General features: G+C 46.2%; 1 protein-coding gene across 7 annotated transcripts in view; it reads left to right on the forward strand.

Annotated features, from left to right (window-relative positions):
- The first annotated feature begins 851 nt into the window (after positions 1 to 851).
- The window catches only part of LOC135271236 (probable glucose sensor protein SLC5A4), a 48,885-nt gene continuing 27,007 nt past the window's right edge, over positions 852 to 22,729 (forward strand). The window contains exons 1-7 of one of the 7 annotated variants that reach the window (XM_064367938.1): positions 852 to 1,102; positions 1,872 to 1,977; positions 9,104 to 9,175; positions 11,135 to 11,239; positions 13,732 to 13,791; positions 15,024 to 15,128; positions 22,087 to 22,192. In XM_064367938.1, the coding sequence (XP_064224008.1) occupies positions 9,107 to 9,175; positions 11,135 to 11,239; positions 13,732 to 13,791; positions 15,024 to 15,128; positions 22,087 to 22,192 (445 nt within the window). In that variant the 5' untranslated portion in view covers positions 852 to 1,102; positions 1,872 to 1,977; positions 9,104 to 9,106. The other 6 variants (XM_064367939.1, XM_064367944.1, XM_064367940.1 and 3 more) reach the window with 6 other exon arrangements.

The raw sequence follows: 22,729 nt of genomic DNA on the forward strand, positions 1-22,729 counted from the left end.
CCCGCTTCTGCCGGCTGGGACCGCGCCGCCGCCCGGGACCGCGCCGCCGTCCGCTTCTGCCGGCTGGGACCACGCACCACGCCGCCGTCCGCTTCTGCCGGCCGGGACCGCGCTGCCGTCCGCTTCTGCCGGCCGGGACCGCGTGGCCGCTTCTGCCGGCCGGGACCGCGCCGCCGCCCGCTTCTGCCGCCCGGGACCGCGCCGCCGCCCGCTTCTGCCGCCCGGGACCGCGCCGCCGTCCGCTTCTGCCGCCCGGGACCGCGCCGCCGTCCGCTTCTGCCGCCCGGGACCGCGCCGCCGTCCGCTTCTGCCGCCCGGGACCGCGCCGCCGTCCGCTTCTGCCGCCCGGGACCGCGCCGCCGTCCGCTTCTGCCGCCCGGGACCGCGCCGCCGTCCGCTTCTGCCGCCCGGGACCGCGCCGCCGTCCGCTTCTGCCGCCCGGGACCGCGCCGCCGTCCGCTTCTGCCGCCCGGGACCGCGCCGCCGTCCGCTTCTGCCGCCCGGGACCGCGCCGCCGTCCGCTTCTGCCGCCCGGGACCGCGCCGCCGTCCGCTTCTGCCGCCCGGGACCGCGCCGCCGTCCGCTTCTGCCGCCCGGGACCGCGCCGCCGTCCGCTTCTGCCGCCCGGGACCGCGCCGCCGTCCGCTTCTGCCTCCTAGGCAGAATTTTTTGTAAAAATACAAAAAATTAGCTGGACATGGTGGCGCATGCCTGTAATCCCAGCTACCCAGGAGGCTGAGGCAGAATTGCCTGAACCCAGGAGGTGGAGGTTGCGGTGAGCCGAGATCGCGCCATTGCGCTCCACCCTGGGTAACAAGAGTGAAACTCCGTCTCAAAAAAAAAAAAAAAAAAAAAAAAAGAGAGAGAATGGCTCAGGAAATAACATCTGCCCTCCTAACCTGTTATTGGGGTCCTGACTATCTGTCCATGGCAGGGCCAGACAAGTCTACTTCCTCATTTGTTTTTTTCACATCATCAGATTCTTCAGAATAATTTGTTACATGCTTGAGCTCTCATGGAGCAGCTGAATTCCCATTTTCAGAGCTGAGCAACCCCTCGTGTCTCAGGAAGTGAAACCCTGAGCAAGCTGTTTTAATTAGAGGTTTGAAGAAAACAGGAAAGGCCTCAGTGTGGGAGTCAACAAATTCTGCCCTCTCCCTGCAAGCCTTAAGTACTCAGATTCTATTGCACTGAGGCTTTTAAGGGCCTTTGGTTGAGTGAGGGTAGCTGATAACAGCTTGCCTTCCACTGGGTTTTTAGCTCTCTGGCTGAGCAGAGCCTGCTGTCATGTTTTTGATGCTTTTGTCTTCCTCAGAACCTTTGTAGCTTTCATGGTTCCTGTGGCTTCAATCCAGCAGGGCCTCTCAGCCCTTTTTTTTTTTTGAGACAGGCAGGGTCTCACTTTGTGTCACCCAGGCCGGAGTGTAGTGATGTCATGGCTCACAGCAGCCTCGACCTAGAGGGGCTCAAATGATCCTCCAGCCTCAGCCTCCAGAGTAGCTGGCACGGCAGGCACGTGCTACCACACCGGCTAATTAAAAATTTTTTTTTTTGTAGAAATGAGGTCTCACTATGTTACCCCAGCTAATCTCAAACTCCTGGGCTCAAGTGATCCTCAGCCTCTTAAGTGCTGGGATTACAGGTGTGAGCCACTGTGCCGGGCCTGCAAGCTTCCATCTTGTTAATTCCTGTCCTAACAGTTGTCCCTCACTGTTGCCTGTCTCACCTGAGGCCAGGGGCCTGAAGCTGCCCTCAGCCAACAGCATAGGATGTCTGACGTGCCTCCCTCCAGTTCTTTTGGAAGTTAAGTATAGGGAATCATCCCTTGGCAGGGTAGGGAGGGATCACTCATGCTTGCCTCCTTTCCTTAGGGGAAATCTTCGAGCTGAAGGCAGAGCTCAACAGTGACAAGAAGGAGAAGAAGAAGGAGGCAGTGAAGAAAGTGATTGCATCGATGACCGTGGGCAAAGATGTCAGGTATGCAGGAGTGGGCCTGGTGGCAGCTGGAAGCTGGCTGACAGGGGAGGGTTTATAGCTTGGGTCCACTTCAGTCTCTCCTTTAGGTTGTCTAGGGATCCATGTCTCCCCTCATACAGCTCCCTTCATAAAACTTTTTTGCCCAATAGAAGGTTTTGTTTACACAGGAAAGCCCTGGTACTGACAGGTCAGGTGGTGATGGAGTCAGTTAACTAGAATAGGTGGGAAAAAAAGCAGGCGATGTAGTGAGTATGGCATGAACCTTCTTAGAAACTCCAGAGGATCACTACTGGCTAGGGAAGAGGATTCAGTGTGGCCTGGTCTTCAGGGAGGAGGGGGTGCGTGTGTGAATGTATGGGCACGCGCGCACGTGTGCTCGCATGCGTGTGTCTGTGTGTGTGCATTTGTTTGTTTTTGAGACAGAGTCTCACTCTGTCGCTAGGCTGGAGTGCAGTGGCGCAATCTCGGCTCACTACAACCTGCGACTCCCTGATTCAAGCGATTCTCCTGCGTCAGCCTCTCGAGTAGCTGGAATTACAGGTGCCCACCACCATGCCTGGCTAATTTTTTTTTTTTTTTTGGAGAGACAGGGTTTCACCATGTTGGCCAGGATGGTCTCTATCTCCTCTTGTGATCCACCTGCCTTGGCCTCCCTAAGTGCTGTTACAGTGTGAGCCACTGCGCCTGGCCAGGTCTTCTGGTTTTTAAAAAGAATGGGAAATCTGGGCCGCACGTGGTGGCTCACACCTGTAATCCCAGCACTTTGGGAGGCTGAGGTGGGTGGATCATGAGGTCAGGAGTTCAAGACCAGCTTGGCCAATATGGTGAAATCCCATCTCTTCTAAAAATACAAAAATTAGCCGGGCATGGTGGTGCGTGCCTGTAATCTCAGCACTTGGGATGCGGAGGCAGGAGAATCGATTGAACTTGGGAGGCAGAGGTTGCAGTGAGCTGAGATTGCACCACTGTGCTCCAGCCTGGGTGACAGAGTGAGACTCCGTCTCAAAAAAAAAAAGAGAATGGGAAAGCTGTATTTTTAATTTTAAATCTCCCTGTCTTAAGTAGCCAAATAATATTAAACCAACACTGTATGGTGCAAGTAAAACACACGTGCCAGATTGGATTTCTCTAATTTGTCACCTGTTTGTAACCTCTGTTGCACCTGACGGCTGGAGCAGGTCGTATGTAGAATGGCTGATGCACCTTGGCTCATGCTTCCCCTGTGGGAGTGCCCAGTGACCCAGCTTGTCTTCCCATCTTTAAAAACCCAATCAAGGTCTGCCTTTCCCTGTTGCCAGCCCACTACCTCAAACTCAAAGCATTTGCTCTCGGTTCCCATCACCCAGCACTAAATGGAGACTGTTCTCTTTTGTGTACTTGTGTTTACCTGCTCACCAGATTGCAAAATCTCAAAGGCAGGTACTGGATTTTATAACAGCTTAATATTTGCACAGTATTTGAGAGTCTGCACAGAACATTTTCAGATTTGTTTTCTTAGCAGTTCCTTACAATTCCCATATTGTAGGTAATGACGGTTTTACTGCCAAAGAAATAAAAACATAAAGCGACTGCCTAAGAGTCACATGGTTTATGGCAGAACTAGGACTCAAGCCCAGTTCTTCTGAAATCCAAATCCAGGCTGCTTTCACCCATGCCGTCGTGGTACCCAGCCCTGTGCCTCGTAGCTTAGGTGCTGATGTAGAGCAGCTCCCCTCCAGGTCCCAAGATAGGCTCCCACTACTCCAGACTTTCGCATGCATCAACCCCCAGCAAGGACCTCCTGCCAGCAGCTCTGGAAAGCAGCTCTGCAGAGAGCCCTTTGGAAGCCAGAGCCGCAAAGGGAGCAGGCGCCTGCTGGACAGCTGGGCCTCCTTCCAAGTCAGATTTCTTCCAGGACAAAGCCGCTCTCCTTCACCCAGAACACCACTGTCGCCTCCTCACAGAGGAGAAACATCTTTGTTCTTCCGTCTCAGAAGAGCTGGCTTTGTAGATATGACTGGCCCCAAAGAGCGAGTCGTCCTCATCAGCAGTTTTTCCTCCTTCCTCCTCCCCATTCTTCCTGGTGTGTCATCTTCCAAGGTGATACATCCATTTTGGCTTTGGCAGCACTCCTGCTTGTTGGGGCTCAGGAAGTTCACTTTGACTTCTTAAGTCTCTGTGTTGACACGTCCTTGCCTGTAAACACATAAGAATTGACAGGGGATCTGATGATTCCAAGATAGAAAATTGCTCTCTAACCAAATTTCTTATTTTAAGGCCTGTGACTCTGGGACCATGTGCCACGTTGAAAAGGGTTCCACCCAGTGGTCGTGAGCACAAACCTTGTTCCTCCTCCAGGAGCCTGGCTCCTCCAGGCAGGTTATTTGACATTTATGAACCTCAGTATTCTGTGAAATGGGGATCATCCCCTGACTTCTTAGGGCAGTTAAATGAGATCAAGTATGTAAAGCTCTAAGCACCAAGCCTGGTGTATGGTGTGTGCTCCATGCATGCTGTGCTGGTTCTTAGTGGGTGTCAGAGCTTGCCATATGTGGAAAGATCTGCTGTGAAGAAAAAGAAAAGTGGTGGGCATAGTGGCTTATGCCTGTAATCCCAGCACTTTGGGAGGCTGAGGTGAGTGGATCACTTGAGGTCAGGAGTTCAAGACCAACCTGACCAACTTGGAGAAACCCAATTTCTACTAAAAATACAAAAGTAACCAGGCATGGTGGCGCATACCTGTAATCCTAGCTACTCAGGAGGTTGAGGCAGAAGAATTGCTTGAACCTGGGAGGCAGAGGTTGCAGTGAGCCGAGACTGCGCCACTGCACTCCAGCCTGGGCAACAAGAGCAAAACTCCATCTTAAAAAAAAAAAAAAAAAAAAAGAGGCATGTGGAAGCTGTGTTTCCATCTGGGGCTGAGCTGGATTTCATGATACCCAGACTGTCCAGCCCAGGCCTTGGTTGGTTCCCAGGGGGCTCTGAGGCCATGTCCAAAAGGACAGTGATGGCCCTCAGTGTGACAGGGTAGCTTGGAAGTGGGAAGAATCCAGGGAAGGGAGACAGTGTCTGGCTGGCCCGAGGGGTCTCCCATGTTGAACAGGGCAAATTCCCTGCGCAGAGCAGCCAGCCACACCTGTCAGAGCTCTCGGGGCTGTGGCCCATCCGCTTTACCCTGGGCAGCTGGGGCTACAGAGCTGGTTAGTGCCATCTGGGACTGTCACTGGGACTACACTCATGGGGGTGTGGAGGCTAGAGATGGCAGGCCTCAGCCTTGGGAAGAACTCTGTTACTCCTTTGCTCATTACCAACAGTGATCCACTGACCCCAGTTCAGGCCTCAGTTTCCCCATCTGTATAACAAGGGGACTGGACTGGATGATCACTCATTTGGCTTCCAGCTAGGACTTGTAATAATGGTGATGATGGTGACAATGACAGTGATGCCATTTCCCAAAAACTCACCATGTGCCAGACTTGATGCAAAAATTATTTAATTTGACTGGCTCCCTCAATCTACACAATATCCCAATATCTCCATGTGGCAGGCTCGGTTGTTATCCCCATTTCATAGTTGAGGGCATGCAAGCCTCGTGCAGTTGGAAAGGAGCTGAGCTGGGAGGGAAGGAGGACGGCTGGGAGGAGCCCATCCCAGAGTCACATGGATCTGGGTCGGGACCCAGGTTCTGCTGTTTCTAGCAGCGTGGTACCAGGCGGTGACATGCTGCAGGGGGTCAAGGACTCTAGGCAGATTCAGGTCATCCCCTAGAGAAGCCAGATCGCCACAACTGCATCATAGGACAGCCAGGTGCCCAGAAATCAGCCTGCTCAGCTCCCCACCAGACATTCTCCCCTCACCTGGCCAGCAGCCGCTGCCCACAGGAGCTTCCTCTGTGCCCCTCACCAAATGCTCTCAGTCCCCTCTTCAAGGCCCAGCTTGAATCCCACTTTGCCCCCAGGGGTGGGGGAGCCCTAGGACCAGGTCCTCAACATCAGTCCCATCCTTGGAGTCTCTAGAGCTGCTGTCCACCCTGAGCTCCCAGGGGACCATGACACTGTTGTTTGCCAAGTGTCCTGCTCCTTTGCTCTTCTGGTATCAGCCACGGCAGTCTAATCTTCACCCTTACTACCTTCAGGTGGATGCCACGTGCCCTCGGCCAGGTGTTTCCCACCCACAGTCTCTCTGGAGTCACTTGGCTGGTAGGGGACAGAGGCAGGATTTGAACCCAAGACTGTCTAGTCTAAAGTCCACACTTTTTTTTTTTTTTTTGAGACAATCTCACTCTGTTGCGCAGGCTGGAGTGTAGTGGCACAATTTTGGCTGACTGCAACCTCCACCTTGGGTTCAACCAATTCTCCTGACTCAGCCTCCTGAGTAGCTGGGATTACAGGCATGCGCCACAGTGCTTGGCTAATTTTTTTTTTTTTTTTTTTTTGTATTTTTAGTAGGGACGGGGTTTCACCATGTTGGCCAGGCTGGTCTCGAACGCCTGACCTCAAGTGATCTGCCCACCTCGGCCTCCTAAAGTGGTGAAATTATGGGCATGAGCCACTGCACCCAGCCAAAGTCCACATTCTTAACCACTCTTCTAATTCTCCTGGATCCCTGCTCCAGGCAACACTTCCCTGATTCCCCGACCTTCTCGGGGAAAGGGTCTGATCCAGCCCCTGTTGGACTGTTCGGCTCTGAATCTCAACTGGAACTGAAAGTGGAGCCATATTCACTCCAGGATGCTCCTGTCTCAAATCACTTGTTGAATGAATGAATGTGCTGGTTGCCTCTATCTCACAGAGTGGGAGGGTCAGAGGACCCAGAGAGGACGGGATGCCTCAGTCCTCTTTGCCTGAAACAAAACGAGAATTTTTCATTCATTCACTGCACACTTGACCTCCTGGGCTCATGCAGTCCTTCCACCTCAGCCTTCCGAATAGCTAGGACTGTAGGCACTCACTACCATGCCTGGATAGTTTTTTTTTTTGTAGAGATGGGGTCTCACTATGTTGCCCAGGCTGGTCTTGAACTCCTGGGCTCAAGTTATCCTCCCCTCTCAGCCTCCCAAGGTGCTACAATTACAAGCGTGAGTCACTGGGCCTGGCCCATTCATTTTTTTTGACAGAGTTTTGTTCTTGTTGCCTAGGCTGGAATGCAATGGCATGATATTGGCTTACCGTAGCCTCGGCCTCCCGGGTGCAAGCGATTCTCCTGCATCAGCTTCCTGAGTAGCAGGGATTACAGGCATGTGCCACCACATCCAGCTAATTTTGTATTTTTAGTAGAGATGGGGTTTCTCTATGTTGGTCAGGCTGGTCTCAAACTCCCGACATCAAGTGATCCACCCGCCTTGGGTTTCCAAAGTGCTGGGATTTTTTTTGAAAAGAGAGATCTTGCTCGGTTGCCCAGGCTGGAGTGCAGTGGCATGATCATGGCTCACTATAGTCTTGACCTCCCAATCACGGGTGATCCTCCTTCTTCAGTCTCCCAAGTAGCTGGGACCACATGCGTATGTCACCACACTCAGCTAATATTTTTAGAGACAAAGACCCCCTATATTGCCCAAGCTGGTCTCGAGCTCCTGCCTCAAGTGATGTTCTCTCCTTTGCCTCCAAAAGTGCTGAGATTGTAGGCCTGAGCCACCACATAGGCTTTACTTCCAACTTCTTCTTGGCTGTGGTCCAGGGGTCTTGTCTGAGTCCTCATGATCCCCATCACATGCTTCCAGGTTGACTCACTCCTTGTACAACCCTCTGACCCAGCGCTCTCCACAGCTATGCCCGCAACTCTCCACATATGGTGTTTGTTGAGCCACTTCCTTTCCTACACAGGCCACCAATATCTTTCTGTGGCATGTGAGACCCACTTCAGATACATGTGAAACTTTGGAATCCATGAAAGGCATAATTCACTTCTCTGTCAAGGGATATAGCTCACTGGTCAGAAATTGTACCTGTTCTCTGAGGAACCATTGTATTCAGTCCCTCCTGGCTGACTTCTGGCCCCTTCTCTGTCCTTCTCTCCTCCTTATGTGTCTTCATTTCTCTCAAATCCCCCCACCACCTGATCAGCTCTCCTTAAGGACCCTGTCTTTGTCCTCAGAGAACACCCCATGCTCTACCTCAAACTCTCCCCGCATTTCTGGCCCTGCATCCCTCGTTCTCACACTCTACCTAGACTAGCACTCGCCAGTGGAGGGCTGGGGTGTCACAGCTTTGGAGAAGAGGTTTAAAGGTCTCCATATCCAGGAGCCGGCTCTGATATCTCACCCCACCTGCCTGAGGCTGATCATTAACCCAGAATTTATATAAAGATGGGTCCTGCCTGGAATATAGCACTGCTGCAGCCATGGCCAGCACGGTTAGCCCCAGCACCACGGCTGGGACCCCAGAGCCACCTCCATTGTCTGATCAAATCCAAAATGCTGCTGACATCTCAGTCATTGTCATCTATTTTCTGGTGGTGATGGCTGTTGGGCTGTGGGTAAGTGGAATCCCAGTGGCTTTTGGGGGGGCACAAGGTTTGAGAGGGAGTATCTTAAGGGGAGAAGGGATGTGATTGTGACAGGGTTTTTCACAGATGTCACTGTTATTATCAAGAGTCATTTTCTTGTGTGTTGCATAAATAATTCTTAAAATGAGCTAACTTATTCTCCTAACAGTCCCACTGTGTGCACAGAGCCAGCACCGGGACCTTCAGATTTACTTTGCATCCCCAGTACCTGGTATAATGAACAAATATGTTATTTTTATTATTGCATTTCTTTCACTGTCTTTTGTTTGCTCACTTTCTGGCTTAGTGACTTGGACTCTTAATTCATTTATGTTGACTTTTCTTTTTAATATGAGTTTGAGGCTGCAAATTTTCTTGCAAGCATGGCTCAGCGATACCACACATGATTTTCGTGAGAATAATCAGAGCAGTTAAGACAGAAGTTGAGGATTATGATTTTTTTAAGTCCTTCCAGCTCTGGGTTTTTACGAAGTGATTGCTTTTCAAGTCCTTTAAAATTTGATGCTACAGAACAGTTTCCAGGAAAATATTTCTCTCTGTAGGAGTGCTGAAGTCACCCCTCTCAGCACCCTGGCCAGAGCCTCTGGGATGTCTGGGCGTGGCTGCTGCGGCTTGACCCTCACCTATCTTCCCTTATGTTCAGGCAATGCTGAGGACCAACCGAGGCACTATAGGAGGCTTCTTCCTCGCTGGTCGTGATGTGGCCTGGTGGCCGGTAAGTGGACCAGTTTCCTGGAGATAAATTTCCTGGATGTGTGCTTAAAAGTGAACGTAGGCCGGGCACAGTGGCTCACACCTGTAATCCCAGCACTTTGGGAGGCCGAGGCTGGCGGATCATCTGAGATCAGGAGTTTAAGATCAGCCTGGACAACATGGTGAAACCCCGTATCTACTAAAAATACAAAAATTAGCTGGGCGTGGTTCTGCATGCCTGTAATCCTAGCTACTCAGGAGGTTGAGGCAGAAGAATTGCTTGAACCTGGGAGGCAGAGGTTATAGTGAGCCGAGATCGCACCACTACACTCCAGCCTGAGCAACAAGAGTAAAACTCCGTTGCCAAAAAAAAAAAAGTGAATGCAGAAAACATTTAGAATGTTGACTATTTCTGATGTACATTGGTTGCCTACTCACTGGGGCTCCATTCCTAAATCCCTGACATCATGGCTCCTCCCTGTAATTCCAGGACATTACAATATATCACCTATTATGACAGCAGGTCCAGTCTGGCATTGAAGGACCCCAGTTCAGCCCCACTTCATATTCTTTTCTCCTGCTCCTATCAAGCGTCTTCTCCTGGCTTCTTACAAGCTCTGCACATTCCTGCTTTGCTCCCAGTCCGGAGCTGATGCTGGCCGTCTTGTTAGGATTGGCCTCCCCATCTCTGCTCTCCTCCTTCAATGCCCCACCCCACCCCTTCCTCATCTGAGGAGCCTCCCAGCTCTCTCCATGGGTCTTTATGTCCCATGCAATCATTGGTTGTGTTCCCTGTGATGCTGCTAATGCTGATGCCTCTTGATTCTTGCCCAGTGGGTGTTCTCGTGGGGTTTTGGTACGTGGCCCCCACAGCCAGGGTCCCACTGCAGCAGAGGCTGCATCTTCCCCTCTCCACCTGGAGAGTGTCACCTCGGCATCACATTATACGATAGGTGATTAGCAAATGCTTTCTTCACAGATCTGACTCGTTATCTAAATGGTATGAAGGGAAGTGGAGATGGGGAAATGTTCTAGCTAAGGTGATTGAAGCAGAACAACTGGAAGTTTGAAGTGAATTTTATTTGGGGCATCCAATCAGTCCTTTTTAGGACTGTTAACAAAACATATAAGGCTCAAGTGATCTTGAAGCCACAAACCAGCTAACCCCATCCTCTGGCCCCATTGAGCTGAGTAGAAAAAGTGATTTTACAGAGCCCTTAAAAAGTGGGGAAAGAAGCAGCACTGCAGGGTCCCACACCCCAATTCTCTTCAATCAGCCAGAACTGGTGCTGTTCCATGCCCACTCAAGAGACCACTCTTGATCTTTGGGTCCAAAGAACAGCAGGCACTGTGATGGCAAGGGAATGAATAAGAGGGTGTCGTGGCTGGAAGGATGGAGAGAAATTTCCTCCTAGGCAGCTGTGGGGTCCTTGCAGCTGATTGAAGGGACAAGAGCTGATGGGAGGTCTGGCACTGCTTGGCCAAGGACAGGCTCAACTCAGAGCATTTCAGTAGATTGACCAATGCTCCCCGCAAGGCAGGGGCCAACAAGCTTTTCTGTAAAAGGCCAGATTACACATATTTTAGGGTTTTCAAGCCATATCGTCTGCTGCAGCCACACAACCCTGCTATTGTAGGACAAAAAACAGCCCCAGTCCATATGGAAAACCAATGAGTGTGGCTGTGTTCCAGACACTGAAATTTAAATCATATAATTTCATTTTTACAGTTTCATATCTTACAAAATATTATGCTTATTTAGATTGTTAACCATTATTTAATAATGCAAAGATGTGGAAAAACAGTCTTGGCTCATGAGCCATATAGAAACTGACTATGGGCTGGATTAGCTAGGGGGCAGACATTTGCTTGACTCCTGCTCTGAGGAGTAGTGACCGAAACATCTCAGCACCTGCCTGTTTTCAAAAAGTCTGATTTGGATCTTTTAACTCCAATCCTAGTTTATTATCTTGCATTCCAGATGGGCGCCTCTCTCTTTGCCAGTAACATCGGCAGTGGCCACTTTGTGGGGCTGGCTGGGACAGGAGCAGCTTCAGGAGTCGCCACTGTAACATTTGAATGGACTGTAAGTTACTTCATAGGCTTTTTCCTTTGAATCAAACCCATATCCAGTGTCTTAGTATGTTTCATGCTGCTCTGACAGAATATCACAGGCTGGGTAATTTATAAAGAACAGAAATGTCTCTTACAGCTCTGAAGGCTGGGAAGTGCAAGGGCTGAGGGACACACATCTGGCAAGGGTCTTCTTGCTTTGTCATCCTATGATGGAAGGTGGAAGGGTACTGGGGTATGAGAGAGAGGGAAAGTAAAAGAAAGTGAGAGAAAGAAGAAGAGAAAAGGGGAGAGGAGGGTAAAACTCATTTTAAAAATCAGGAACCCACTCCTACTATAACTAAGCACTGTCTCGATAATGACATCCATCTATTCATGAGGGAGGAGCCCTCATGACCTAGTCACTCTCAATGGTCTGACCTCTCAATACTGTTACATTGAGGATTAAGTTTCCAACACATGAACTTTGTGAGACACATTGAAACCAAAGCATCCAGGTATATTAATGACAGTCATATCCCAGGTTTTTCTGGAAGTCTGTACAGAATGTTTTCCTCTTTGATTTTCTGTCTTTCTTCTAGTCCACTTCTTGGGTTTTTATTTTCTTATTTGTTATTTTTTTTTCTTTGCCAATCTTACTGTAAGTTCTGGGACACAAGTGTAGAACAAGAACATATAGGTTATCTAGGTATACATGTGCCATGGTGGTTTGCTGCACCTATCAACATGTCATCTAGGTTTTACGCCCCATATGCATTAGGCATTTGTCCTTCCCTTACCTCCCACCCGCTGACAGGCCCCAGTGTGTGATGTTCCCCTCCCTGTATCCATGTGTTCTCATTGTTCGACTCCCACTTATAAGTGAGAACATGTGGTGTTTGATTTCTGTTCCTGTGTTAGTTTACTGAGAATGATGGCTTTCAGCTTCATCCTTGTCACCTATAGGCCAGTGCCACCACACCCAGCTAATTTTTTTTTTTTTTTTGAGACAGAGTCTCGCTGTGTCACCGGGAGCCGGGTGCCAGGCTGGAGTGCAGTGGCGCGATCTCTGCTCACTGCAACCTCCTCCTCCTGGGTTCAAGCGATTCTCCTGCCTCAGCCTCCCGAGTAGCTGGGACTACAGGCATGCGCCACCATGCCCAGCTAATTTTCGTATTTTAGTAGAAACGGGGTTTCACCATGTTGGTCAAGATCTCTTGACCTTGTGATTCCCCCGTCTCGGCCTCCCAAAGTGCTGGGATTAACAGGTGTGAGCCACCGTGCCCAGTTCAATATTTTTTTTTTTTTTTTTTTTTTTTTTTTTTAGTAGAGATGAGGTTTCACCATGTTGGCCAAGATGGCATCAATCTCTTGACCTTGTGATCTGCCCACCTCAGCCTCCCAAACTGCTGGGATTACAGGCGTGAGCCGCAACATGTGGCCAAAACCTATTGATGTTTTAAGAAAGTTTACAAATTTGTGTTGGGCTGCCTTCAAAGCCAGCTTGGACCACAGGATGGACAAGTTTGCTCTAGCACATAGCTGGACATGTGATGGACGTGCTGCCAATAGTTCTTGAGTTGCCTGAGTTTTCTGTTCTTTTATGTTACTCTTTCTGATGTTTTCAGGTACATGCATGTGCACATTGGGCAGAAGAGGATGCCTGTGTAAAGGAAAGTTGGATCATAGTGAAAGTTTAAACAGACTATCCTAGGTTGAACTCAAAGTGACCTTGAGTAATCACAAATGCCTGTGCCCCTCCTCTGTTGAAGATTCTGCCCCTACTTTTACTTTAGTAATATCTGGGAGTCCAGGATGGATCCAGCCTCCAGATATGCCCTATGGCTGAAGCTTTAATAGTGCCATGGACACTAGAATGAAGTCAGTCTCCAGATGCATGGCCAGAATGACCTATGGACCAAGTGGGTGTGACAAGCAGGCTGCAGAGAACTCAGTCACCTCCTGTGACTATGACCTTGGGCTCCCTTAATCTCTGTAAGGCTCAAGTTTCCCCTCTGTAAGATAAGCATAACTGTGCTTCTCACATCTGCCTCACTTAGACTGAGAGCAGCATAAGTGACATATGAAAAGACTCTTTGTAAAAATTGCATATTTATGCTAGATTATATTATTACCATCATTGGATGTGGCAAGACTTGGGGAGCACTGGGGATATTCTATTTCCAGATTCCTTTCTCAGTGCTCTCTTACTCTATCATTTATGCAATCCTTTGGCAAAGATTATATGACCTTGTAGGGGTTCCACCGGGATCAGATCCCTTATATTCTTTCCCTTTTTCACCACACATATTTTGTGGCAACTTAAGCCCCAGAAAATGGTGGCCCCTGAGTTATAGAAACAGAAAAAAAGGAACTCACAGTTGTCTCAGGATAACTGTTTGAATGGGACAGGATTAAGCCGACTTTTTTTTTTTTTTAAATTTCCAGACTCAGAGGTCATATAAGGACAAGCTCCACAAGCCAAGACTCTTTAACATCTCACTCTCTTATTTTGGTTCCTCATAGTCCTCAGTAATGTTGCCGATTCTTGGATGGATCTTTGTCCCCATCTATATCAAGGCAGGGGTGAGTATCTGTTACCAAAATGCCAGAGTTCAGTTCTAGGCACTGCTGCTCACTGCACAGAAAGTCAATCACTGAGACAATGAATATTGCCAGGAAAAAAGGCTTTTGGGGGTGCTGAAGCCAAAGAGATGGGAGCCCAGTCTCAAGTCCATCTTCCTGATAGACTAAAATAAGGGGTTTATATAGCAGGGAAGATATGTAACCATGTGTGGGAAAACAGGAATGAGGGGGCAGATAAGGAAGAGAAGTCAGTCAACAGGAAGCAGATCGTGGGTTAGACAATTATAAAAGGTGAGGTCTGGCTTCTCATTGTTCACGTGTGGTGATCTGGTGAGTTTCAGCTCTCTGACCCTATTCAGGAGGCCTGATGATTGATTTTCTGAGAAAGGAACTGAGATAAGACAAAGGTAACTTTCTCCAAGACTGGGAGGATCAGTTTCTATGCTTATTCAAAGAAACCATAGACATCAGTTTTATGGGACGATTGGGCCAGTTCCATATCCATAGGTATTCTGGGTAAATCTGTGAGGTGTATCTTTCAGGCATTCATTCATTCACTCTTTCTCTTCAATCATGAAACCTGGGTTTCTGTCCGTCACCTGGCCTATTGCTAGTAATATACAGAAGACAAAAATCAAATTTCTTGCCTAGAGATGTTTCCAGTATAGAATGTGGCCGCAACCAGTTGGGAAATCAGTGGTGTCCCTGCATAATGACCCTGGAGCAGAGATGACAGGTTTGATGGCAGAGTAAAGACGAAGGCAGTGGAAGGGGAGGATTATGATCAGCTCTAAGACTTGAAGCTTGAGAGTTGGGGTGCTTGAGGCCACCATTAATGGAGCCAGGGATTCTAGATTAGAGGTAAATGATGGATGAAAAGGAGAGTGATGATTTCACCTTGCAACAGGATAAGTGTTTGGTGCATTCAGGACACTAAGGTGGAGACACCCAACTGGCACTGGGAAAGTGAGATCTACAGATAGGTCAGGAGAGAGACCTTGGCTGGAGTTATCAATGGGCGTGCCCTTCTCTTTGAAGCATGGTTTAAGAATCCACTTTCTGCCAGTCACTGTACAAGGTATCAGGTCTACCTCTATGAATAAGAAGCCATGGTTTCATCACAAGGAAGGGGCCATACACAGCACTTTCACTTACAGGTGCTTAGGAAATGCTGAATAATCTCAACACACAGGGACCTAAGGGTAAATTCCTGTCAATGTCTGTCTCTGCAGGTGATGACCATGCCAGAATATCTCAAGAAGCGGTTTGGTGGGGAGCGACTCCAGGTCTACCTCTCCATCCTCTCCCTCTTCACCTGTGTGATTTTGTCAATCGCTGTGAGTTCAGAGCCTTCTGACATTTTAGCTTCAAGAGGTTGTCAGATGGTGCCAGAGTGCTACATAAGAGAGCTGGATGTATACACTGCCAACGGCCTTTCAAGGGTCAAGCCATATGGATGTCTTAAACTCTCAGGGGTGTCTCTTCCAAGTCTTATGGGGAAAAAGGGAGCTTCAAAGACCCTGTGTTCATAGAGTGTTAGACTTTTAAGTCATGAGAGACTGCAGGGTATGAATCTCCCCTCTCATCAAGGATATGAAAAAAATGAATGTACAAAAAGAACAAAATGTCTCATTCAAGTAACACAGCTCTTTAGTAAAGCGAAGACTTCTCTGGCCTCGTGCTTTTTCCACCTCAAGATAACCTTTATATTTTTTCTCAGAGCATGTCCGAGTTTACATTTTCATTTTCAGTTTGATTAAGTGACAAGGAAAGTACTTTGTATTATTATACTGATTTTTCTTAAATTCATTCTACTTTATCTAAGACCACCATGGTAAGACACATGTCACAAATAAGGGTTAAAAAATTTAAAGTACATTTTAACTACTCTTTTATAAAGTTACAATTTTGGGGCCAGGTGCGGTGGCTCACACCTGTAATCCCAGCACTTTGGGAGGCTGAGACAGGTGAATCACTTCAGGTCAGGAGTTCGAGACCAGCCTGGCCAACATGGTGAAACCCCATCTCTACTTAAAATACAAAAATTAGCCAGGCATGGTGGTGCACACCTGTAATTTCAGCTACTTGGAAGGCTGAGGCAGGAGAACAGCTTGAACCCGGGAGGCGGAGGTTGCAGTGAGCCGAGACCACACCACTGCACTCCAGTCTGGGAGACAGAGCAAGACGCCATTTCAAAAACAACAACAAAAAAAGTTACATTTTTTGAAGATAATCAGTGAGGAAAGATGGAAGGAATTTGGAGATTCAGCAGCACATGTAAAAAACAAAGGTTAACTTATTTGCTCCTCATGTGTCAGTCACTAATGAAATAATCTCAAGTTTATAATCTAGGCAGGTATCTGAGTTTGTGAGAGAAAAAGCTGACCTTTCCTATTGCTCCTGTCAAACTGAGTCATCGTTGGAAGTGAACCAGCTGTTTAGATTAGATGGCATGAGCCTTCCCAATGCACTGTGAGCATTGTCCATCAATGACTGCATATTATTGAGCTTTGTGTTGGGGTAGCAAAGATTCTTGAGTTCACCATTTGGCTAAGGCGGTAAGATGGGAAGGTTAGGCGAGGCAGAGGGAAACAGAGGAGCTCACAGGTGTCAGGGGCTTAGGGTTCACATGTTCCTCAAATTGTTGGACTTGCTAATCTCCCAGTTCTCCTCTGGTGCTGACATCTACAGCTTTACGGTTCTAAGGAGCATGAGCAGGCACGAGGGCAGAGAACAGAGGACAATGCACAGCGAAAGAGCCCTCAAGGGATGCAAATACCCAGGTTGGAGGGTTACTGCTGGATGGGGAGGGACAGAATGCTGGTGAGCTGGGTGCGGGTGCAAGGAAGCCATTTGTGTGTCTGTGGCTGTGCAGAGTCCATGGTTGGCTGGAAAGACACCTTAGCAGGAGTCCATTCTTGCCTGCAGGTTTATGTTTTAAGTGACATTAATCATGATTAATCTTAGACATGACCTTCTGTATACTCTTAGACTCTGATAACAGATTGTGTCCTAGTTACTTACTAAACAGATAATTATGAGATGTTAGGACAGGACAGTTTTCATAGGTCTCCTCTGACCAGATTGGAAAAAGGTCATCCTGTTCACTGGTTCTCAACCTGCAGTAACGTGTGCATTGAGATTTGGTACAAACTATCATCTAATCTACAGTCTTTATTCAGATATTGACTATTGTTTTAATACAGTCTTTTATAGCAAAAGAATCATTGCAATTCCTCTTTACTATGAAAAATAATTTATAATCATTGTTAGTGTAATTAATGCCACTGAATTATATACTCAAATGGTTAAAATGATAAATTTTATGTCATATATGTTTCACCACAATAAAAAAAAATGTCATTGGTGACTGAGCCTAGTGACTTCTGCCTATAATACCAGCACTTTTGGAGGCTGAGGCAGGAGGATCACTTGAGGCCAGGTGTTTCAGACCTGCCTGGGCTAAATAGTGAGACCCTTGTCTCTCCAAAATATATATATATATATTTAGCCAGGTATGGTGGCTCACTTGAGCCCAGGAGTTGAATTACAGTGAGCTAAGATCATGCTACTGCACCCCAGCCTGAGTGATCTGGAGTAGTGCCTATCTCTTTAAAAAAATTCATTGATACTATGTCAACTACTTACATATAATTTCAAAACCATGGATTTAATTCTTTAATAGTGGTATACAACAGAAACAAAGGTCAAGGAATTCATAATAAGATAAAGTGTGTTTTAACATGGAAATGATTAAGTAGAACTACACAAAGTCAAAACGCTGTGGTGTAATAATTGCCCCTCTGTGGATGAGTATAAAATCAGTATGAATGAAAATAGCTACAAATGCAGACAGAGGCAGATATGCACGAGGCGCACCACCACAGGTAACGCTCTTTTTCTGAAATGGCGAACATTTTTTTAAAAGTGAAATCTTCCTTCGATACTAGTTGGCATTCCTGAAAAACCCTAATGTGCAATAGAGTCGGGTGTTAGGTTTTATTTCAAATCTTAGAGAAAAATACAACCATCTCCTGCTACACCTGTTTCCAGCCCCAAGTTCTACAAAGAAACAGAGACAGAGTCTTGCTCTATCTCCCAGGCTGGAGTGTAGTGGTGCAACCTTGGCTCACTGCAACCTCTGCCTCTCAGTTTCAAGTGATTCTCCTGCCTCAGCCTCCCCAGTAGCCAGGATTACAGGCATGCACCGCCATGTCTGGCTATTTTTTTTGTATTTTTAGTAGAGATGGGGTTTCACCATGTTGGCCAGGCTGGTCTCAAACACCTGACATCAAATGATCCACCCACCTTGGCCTCCCAAAGTGTTTCTCACATGTTTTCAACTATTTGAGATTGTTACATACATCATTGCCCTTTAATCTCAAAAATTTCAGTGTAAACTTTCCCCCAGATTTAACATTCATTGATAATTCTACCTGATCCAATGATTTTTATGTGATCCAGTCTTTACTGTGGCGGTTGTTTTAAAAAATGATAGTTTTCTAAACTGAGCATTCCCTGTATATCATTAGTCCTAGAAGCAGGGATAATTTCTTGCAAAACCACAGCAGAATTATCAACTCAAGCAAACATAACATGGATACAGTTATCTACCATTTAAATTTCAACTTTGTCAACTGACTCAGAAATAATCCTGTTTATCATCCTTTCTTCTCCAGTACAGGATGCGGTCTAGGGTCAGGTATTACATTCAGTTGCCAAATGTCTTCAGCCTGCTTTCATCTGGAACATTTCTATGTACCCCTTTTCCGTCTTTGATGACACTGACATTTTTGAAGGATAGAGTCCCTCTTCCACTCTTCTTAATATGACAGTCTTTATTTTGGACTTGCCTCATATTTCTTCATAGTTGGATTCAGGTTATGCATTCTTCTTGGCTGGCATACTGCATAAGTGATGTGTCCTACTAAAAGTATCCTATCTAGAAGCATTCAATATCCATCTGTTCCTTAATGGTGATGTTAATTTTGATCATCTGATTGAAGTGTTGCCCAGTTTCTCCAACATAGAATTACTGTTTTATTTTCCCCTGTAACAAATAAGCATGACTGTTTTATTTTCCCCTGTAACCAAAAGGATCTGTGCTAGATCCTTTAAACCACTCAAATATTCAGTTCCTCTTCAAAATTTTCCAATAGATTCAGCGTTGATAAATGATCTTATCAGATCCAATCTTTACTAGGATGGTTGACAAATAATTTTCCAACTCTAGCACTCCTTCCATAGTTCCCATCCAGCATTCAGCAGGCTACTGAGGGCAAGAGTCTTCCCTTCTCTATTTATCTATCACTGATGTGGACTGACACATTCCTGTTTATCATTGGTTTACAAATATTATTATATGTAGTTATTTTGATACTCATGCCATATTTGGCCAGTGAAAGCTCCCCAAACTGGATTCTGTGTAAAGGATAGGGCATGATCCCATCATTTTATTGGGCAATTTCTTAAATTCTGGCATAACAAAATGTTTCAGACTCATCTTGTACCAGCCCTCCTCCAGCTCTGGAATCACCTATTTTTCTGGGACATCCCTGGCTCCTTTAATGGGGAAGCATTTTAGATACCAAAATCTGGGTGCTAAGTGTGCTTATTAAGTTGACTTTTTTTCTTGACTCTATTAGCTGACAGAATTAGGAAATAAATGCAAATGTACACCCATATAAATACACACACATAAATACATACATTCATATACACACATACATACAGTTTCTGGGCAACTATACACATACATATACATAGCTTACAAATCATGAGTTCACACTAATACCTCCAATTCCAATCCAGCTCTACAGAGTATTTTCTTGCCTTCTGCAATCTATATTTATATGTTCCTTCTTCCACAACTGAGAATCCTGACTCTCCAAGTCATCAACACACACACACACACAATTTGTTTGCTCCATCCTATAATGCATCAAAAATGGTTTCAGAAATGCTTCAGGACATTGGTCTGAGCAAAGACTTTTTTGGAAAAACCACAGATAACAAAAGCATAAATTGACAAATGGCCTCAACTGATCCACCCACTTTGGCCACCCAAAGTGCTGGGATTATAGGCATGAACCACTGTGCCTGGCCGAAACAAAAATAAGTAAATACTTTTAAAAAGAAAATGATTTCAGAATTGCCTCGCCCATACTGCTACAAAAAACAAACTAAAAATGAATTCAGAACTTATTTGCAGTTCTCTTCCATCCCCATCATAAGACTAGTGCATCATCAAACATGGTGTTCCTCATTATGCCAAATTTTGTTGCCACTTAATAGAAGTTTCTCCTCAGTGTAGGTCCCTGTTCTGAAAGGGAACTTTGGCCATTAGCTTTGAGAGCTTGTTTGAAAACTTACCAAGGAGCCCTTACAGTTGCCCACTGGTTATTAAAGCAAAACCCCTTCCATACTCTGCGGTAGCCCTACAATTGTCCCACTGTGCTTCCCAGTGGTCACCTGGTGGCTATGTGGGGATGTCTAACTCTAAGTTTCTGCAGATAAACTGCTGTTTCTCTCTGCCTCCTCCCAGATCTTGCTGCCATGTAGGTTTTGTGGCTAAGGTTGATTTGCACCTGCCTTCTTGCCTTTTGGGCCTCATGGAAATACCCTGTTATCTGATTTTGTTGGTTTTGCTATACACTTGCACTGTCTAATGTAGAGATTCATGGAAGTTCACAAACTATGCTGCCACATTCACCATTTTTCTAGAATATTTTATCTATTCTAAGTGTTCCCCCACATATTTCATTAAGTAAAATCCCACGATAACAGTATCACAATATGTTTAACCATATAAGCTTCTGAGTCACACCACACAGGTTTAAATCCCGAGCTTACCACTTTCTATCTGGGTCATCCAGGACAAATTCCCTAAGCCTCAGTTTCCTCAGATACAAAATGATGATAATACCTACCTGACAGGTAGTTTGGGGACATGGAGAAGGGTGGGGGTGAATTCTTTCAAGGTTTCAAGGAAAAGATAATCCATTGGCAGCTTCAGTTTTTCCAGAAGAGAGAAAATATGTTACCCAATTCATCTCTTAAAACAGTTCTGTTTATAATTTTAGGAAAGTTAAAACAAACAGATAATTATAAAATTTCTCATTGGCAAACAAGAATACTAATTTTAAGAAAAAAATATATATGATTAGTTATATATGTTAGTATACATATATAATAGCTACCAGGAAATTGTCCTGAATTATTCATCTTAATTATGCTGAGCCAAACATTGTAGACAGAAAAATGTACTTCCTACTGAAATATGTTTGCCTTAGGGAGATTTCTAAGTTGATTATAGTCTCCTTTTTTTTAATGGTTAGACCTAAGGGCCCCTAGGATGGTCAGAGACACATGTAATTAGTTGAATTCCAACCAACACATCATGCATTTACAGCACAGTCTGCATAATCTAAATTAATTCTGCATTCCCCCTCAATTTCATAAACAATCATAACCCCCAATTCAAACAATTATAAATCATTGTACCACATATCTATTTGGAATATACATGAAAACAATGTTCTTTGGTTGCATTTTATTTTTGTACATACAATCTTTATTATTATTTTTTTTAGTCTTGCTCTGTTGCCAGGCCGGAGGGCAATGGAGTGATCTCAGCTCACGGCAACCTCCACATCCCACGTTCAAGCGATTCTCCCACCTCAGCCTCCCGAGTAGCTACAGGCACACACCACCACACTAATTTTTGTATTTTTAGTAGAGACAGGTTTACCATGTTGGCTAGGATGGTCTCAATCTCTTGACCTTGTGATCTGGCTGCCTTGGCCACCCAAAGTGCTGGGACTACAAGCGTGAGTCATCACACCCAAGCTCTTTTTGTACATACTTTCCATCCAATATATTGCGTTACTGCAAAAGTAATTGCGGTTTTTGCCATTAATAAATTTTATGGTACATGAAACACACACAATAGAATATATTCTCCGTCACAGTCAATGGGCTTTCTATAAGCAATTACTCAGCTTCTCTAAGCCTCACGATACAGAAAAAGTTCTCAGGACATGGCACCTCATTTAAAAAGCACCTCAACTAAGCAATGAACTAACTTCTATGAGAATACAGAAGAGAGTGAAGATAGTGAAAACTGTTTTTTGAGGCTTTATGAAAGGTATTACTCTGGGGCGGTCTCAGTGGATTCTTGAAAGATAAGTAGGAGTCTACCAGGAAAAGAAGGGTTGAGAAGAGTGGACATTGGAGCAGAGAAACCAGTGGCCTGAAATGCATGACTCCTTCTTATCCTGACTGTTCCCTTTTTAGTCAGATATGTTTTCTGGAGCCATATTCATCCAGCTGGCCTTGGGACTGGACCTTTACCTGGCAATCTTCATCCTCTTGGCTCTCACTGCTGTTTATACCATCACTGGTGAGTATGTTGGATACTTTGCTTACTCAGGCTGTTTTCTGCTGATCCCACCCCAACCTGCAATTAGCATTCTCAGTATTAGCTGTGTCATGGCAGAGGTAAAGACACCATTTCATTCCCACTATCAGAGTCAAGCACAGCACCAGAAACACAACTAAAGGATACAAAACAGAATACTCTGTATTAGATGTGAGCATCCTGATGAAGGGGAATTGTGTGGGGGATGGGGTGGAGATCAGGTATTTTGGTTCAGCTATGAGTTTGGTACCCAGATTGGCACTTAGAATTCAGCATATCATCCATAAGGAGACAGCAGCTCAGATAGGAGACTGGCAAATGTCAGGTGAGGTTCAAATGAAGACAGGATGCCAGGGCATGGCCATGGCCGTGAATGGCACAGTTGAAAGAGGAAAACTGAAGCAGTGGGTTGCTGGCGGGAGACGATACATGGTAATAGTCCAAGCAGGCCCTCATGCACCAGGTATGTTGATATGCTTCTCATGTGTATTAACTTATAAAAGTTAAACAATAACAGCT

Source organism: Aotus nancymaae, unplaced genomic scaffold (assembly GCF_030222135.1).
Source record: "Aotus nancymaae isolate 86718 unplaced genomic scaffold, 86718_ANA_hifiasm-v0.15.2.pri h1tg000076l, whole genome shotgun sequence".
NCBI classification, from domain to species: Eukaryota; Metazoa; Chordata; class Mammalia; order Primates; family Aotidae; genus Aotus; species Aotus nancymaae.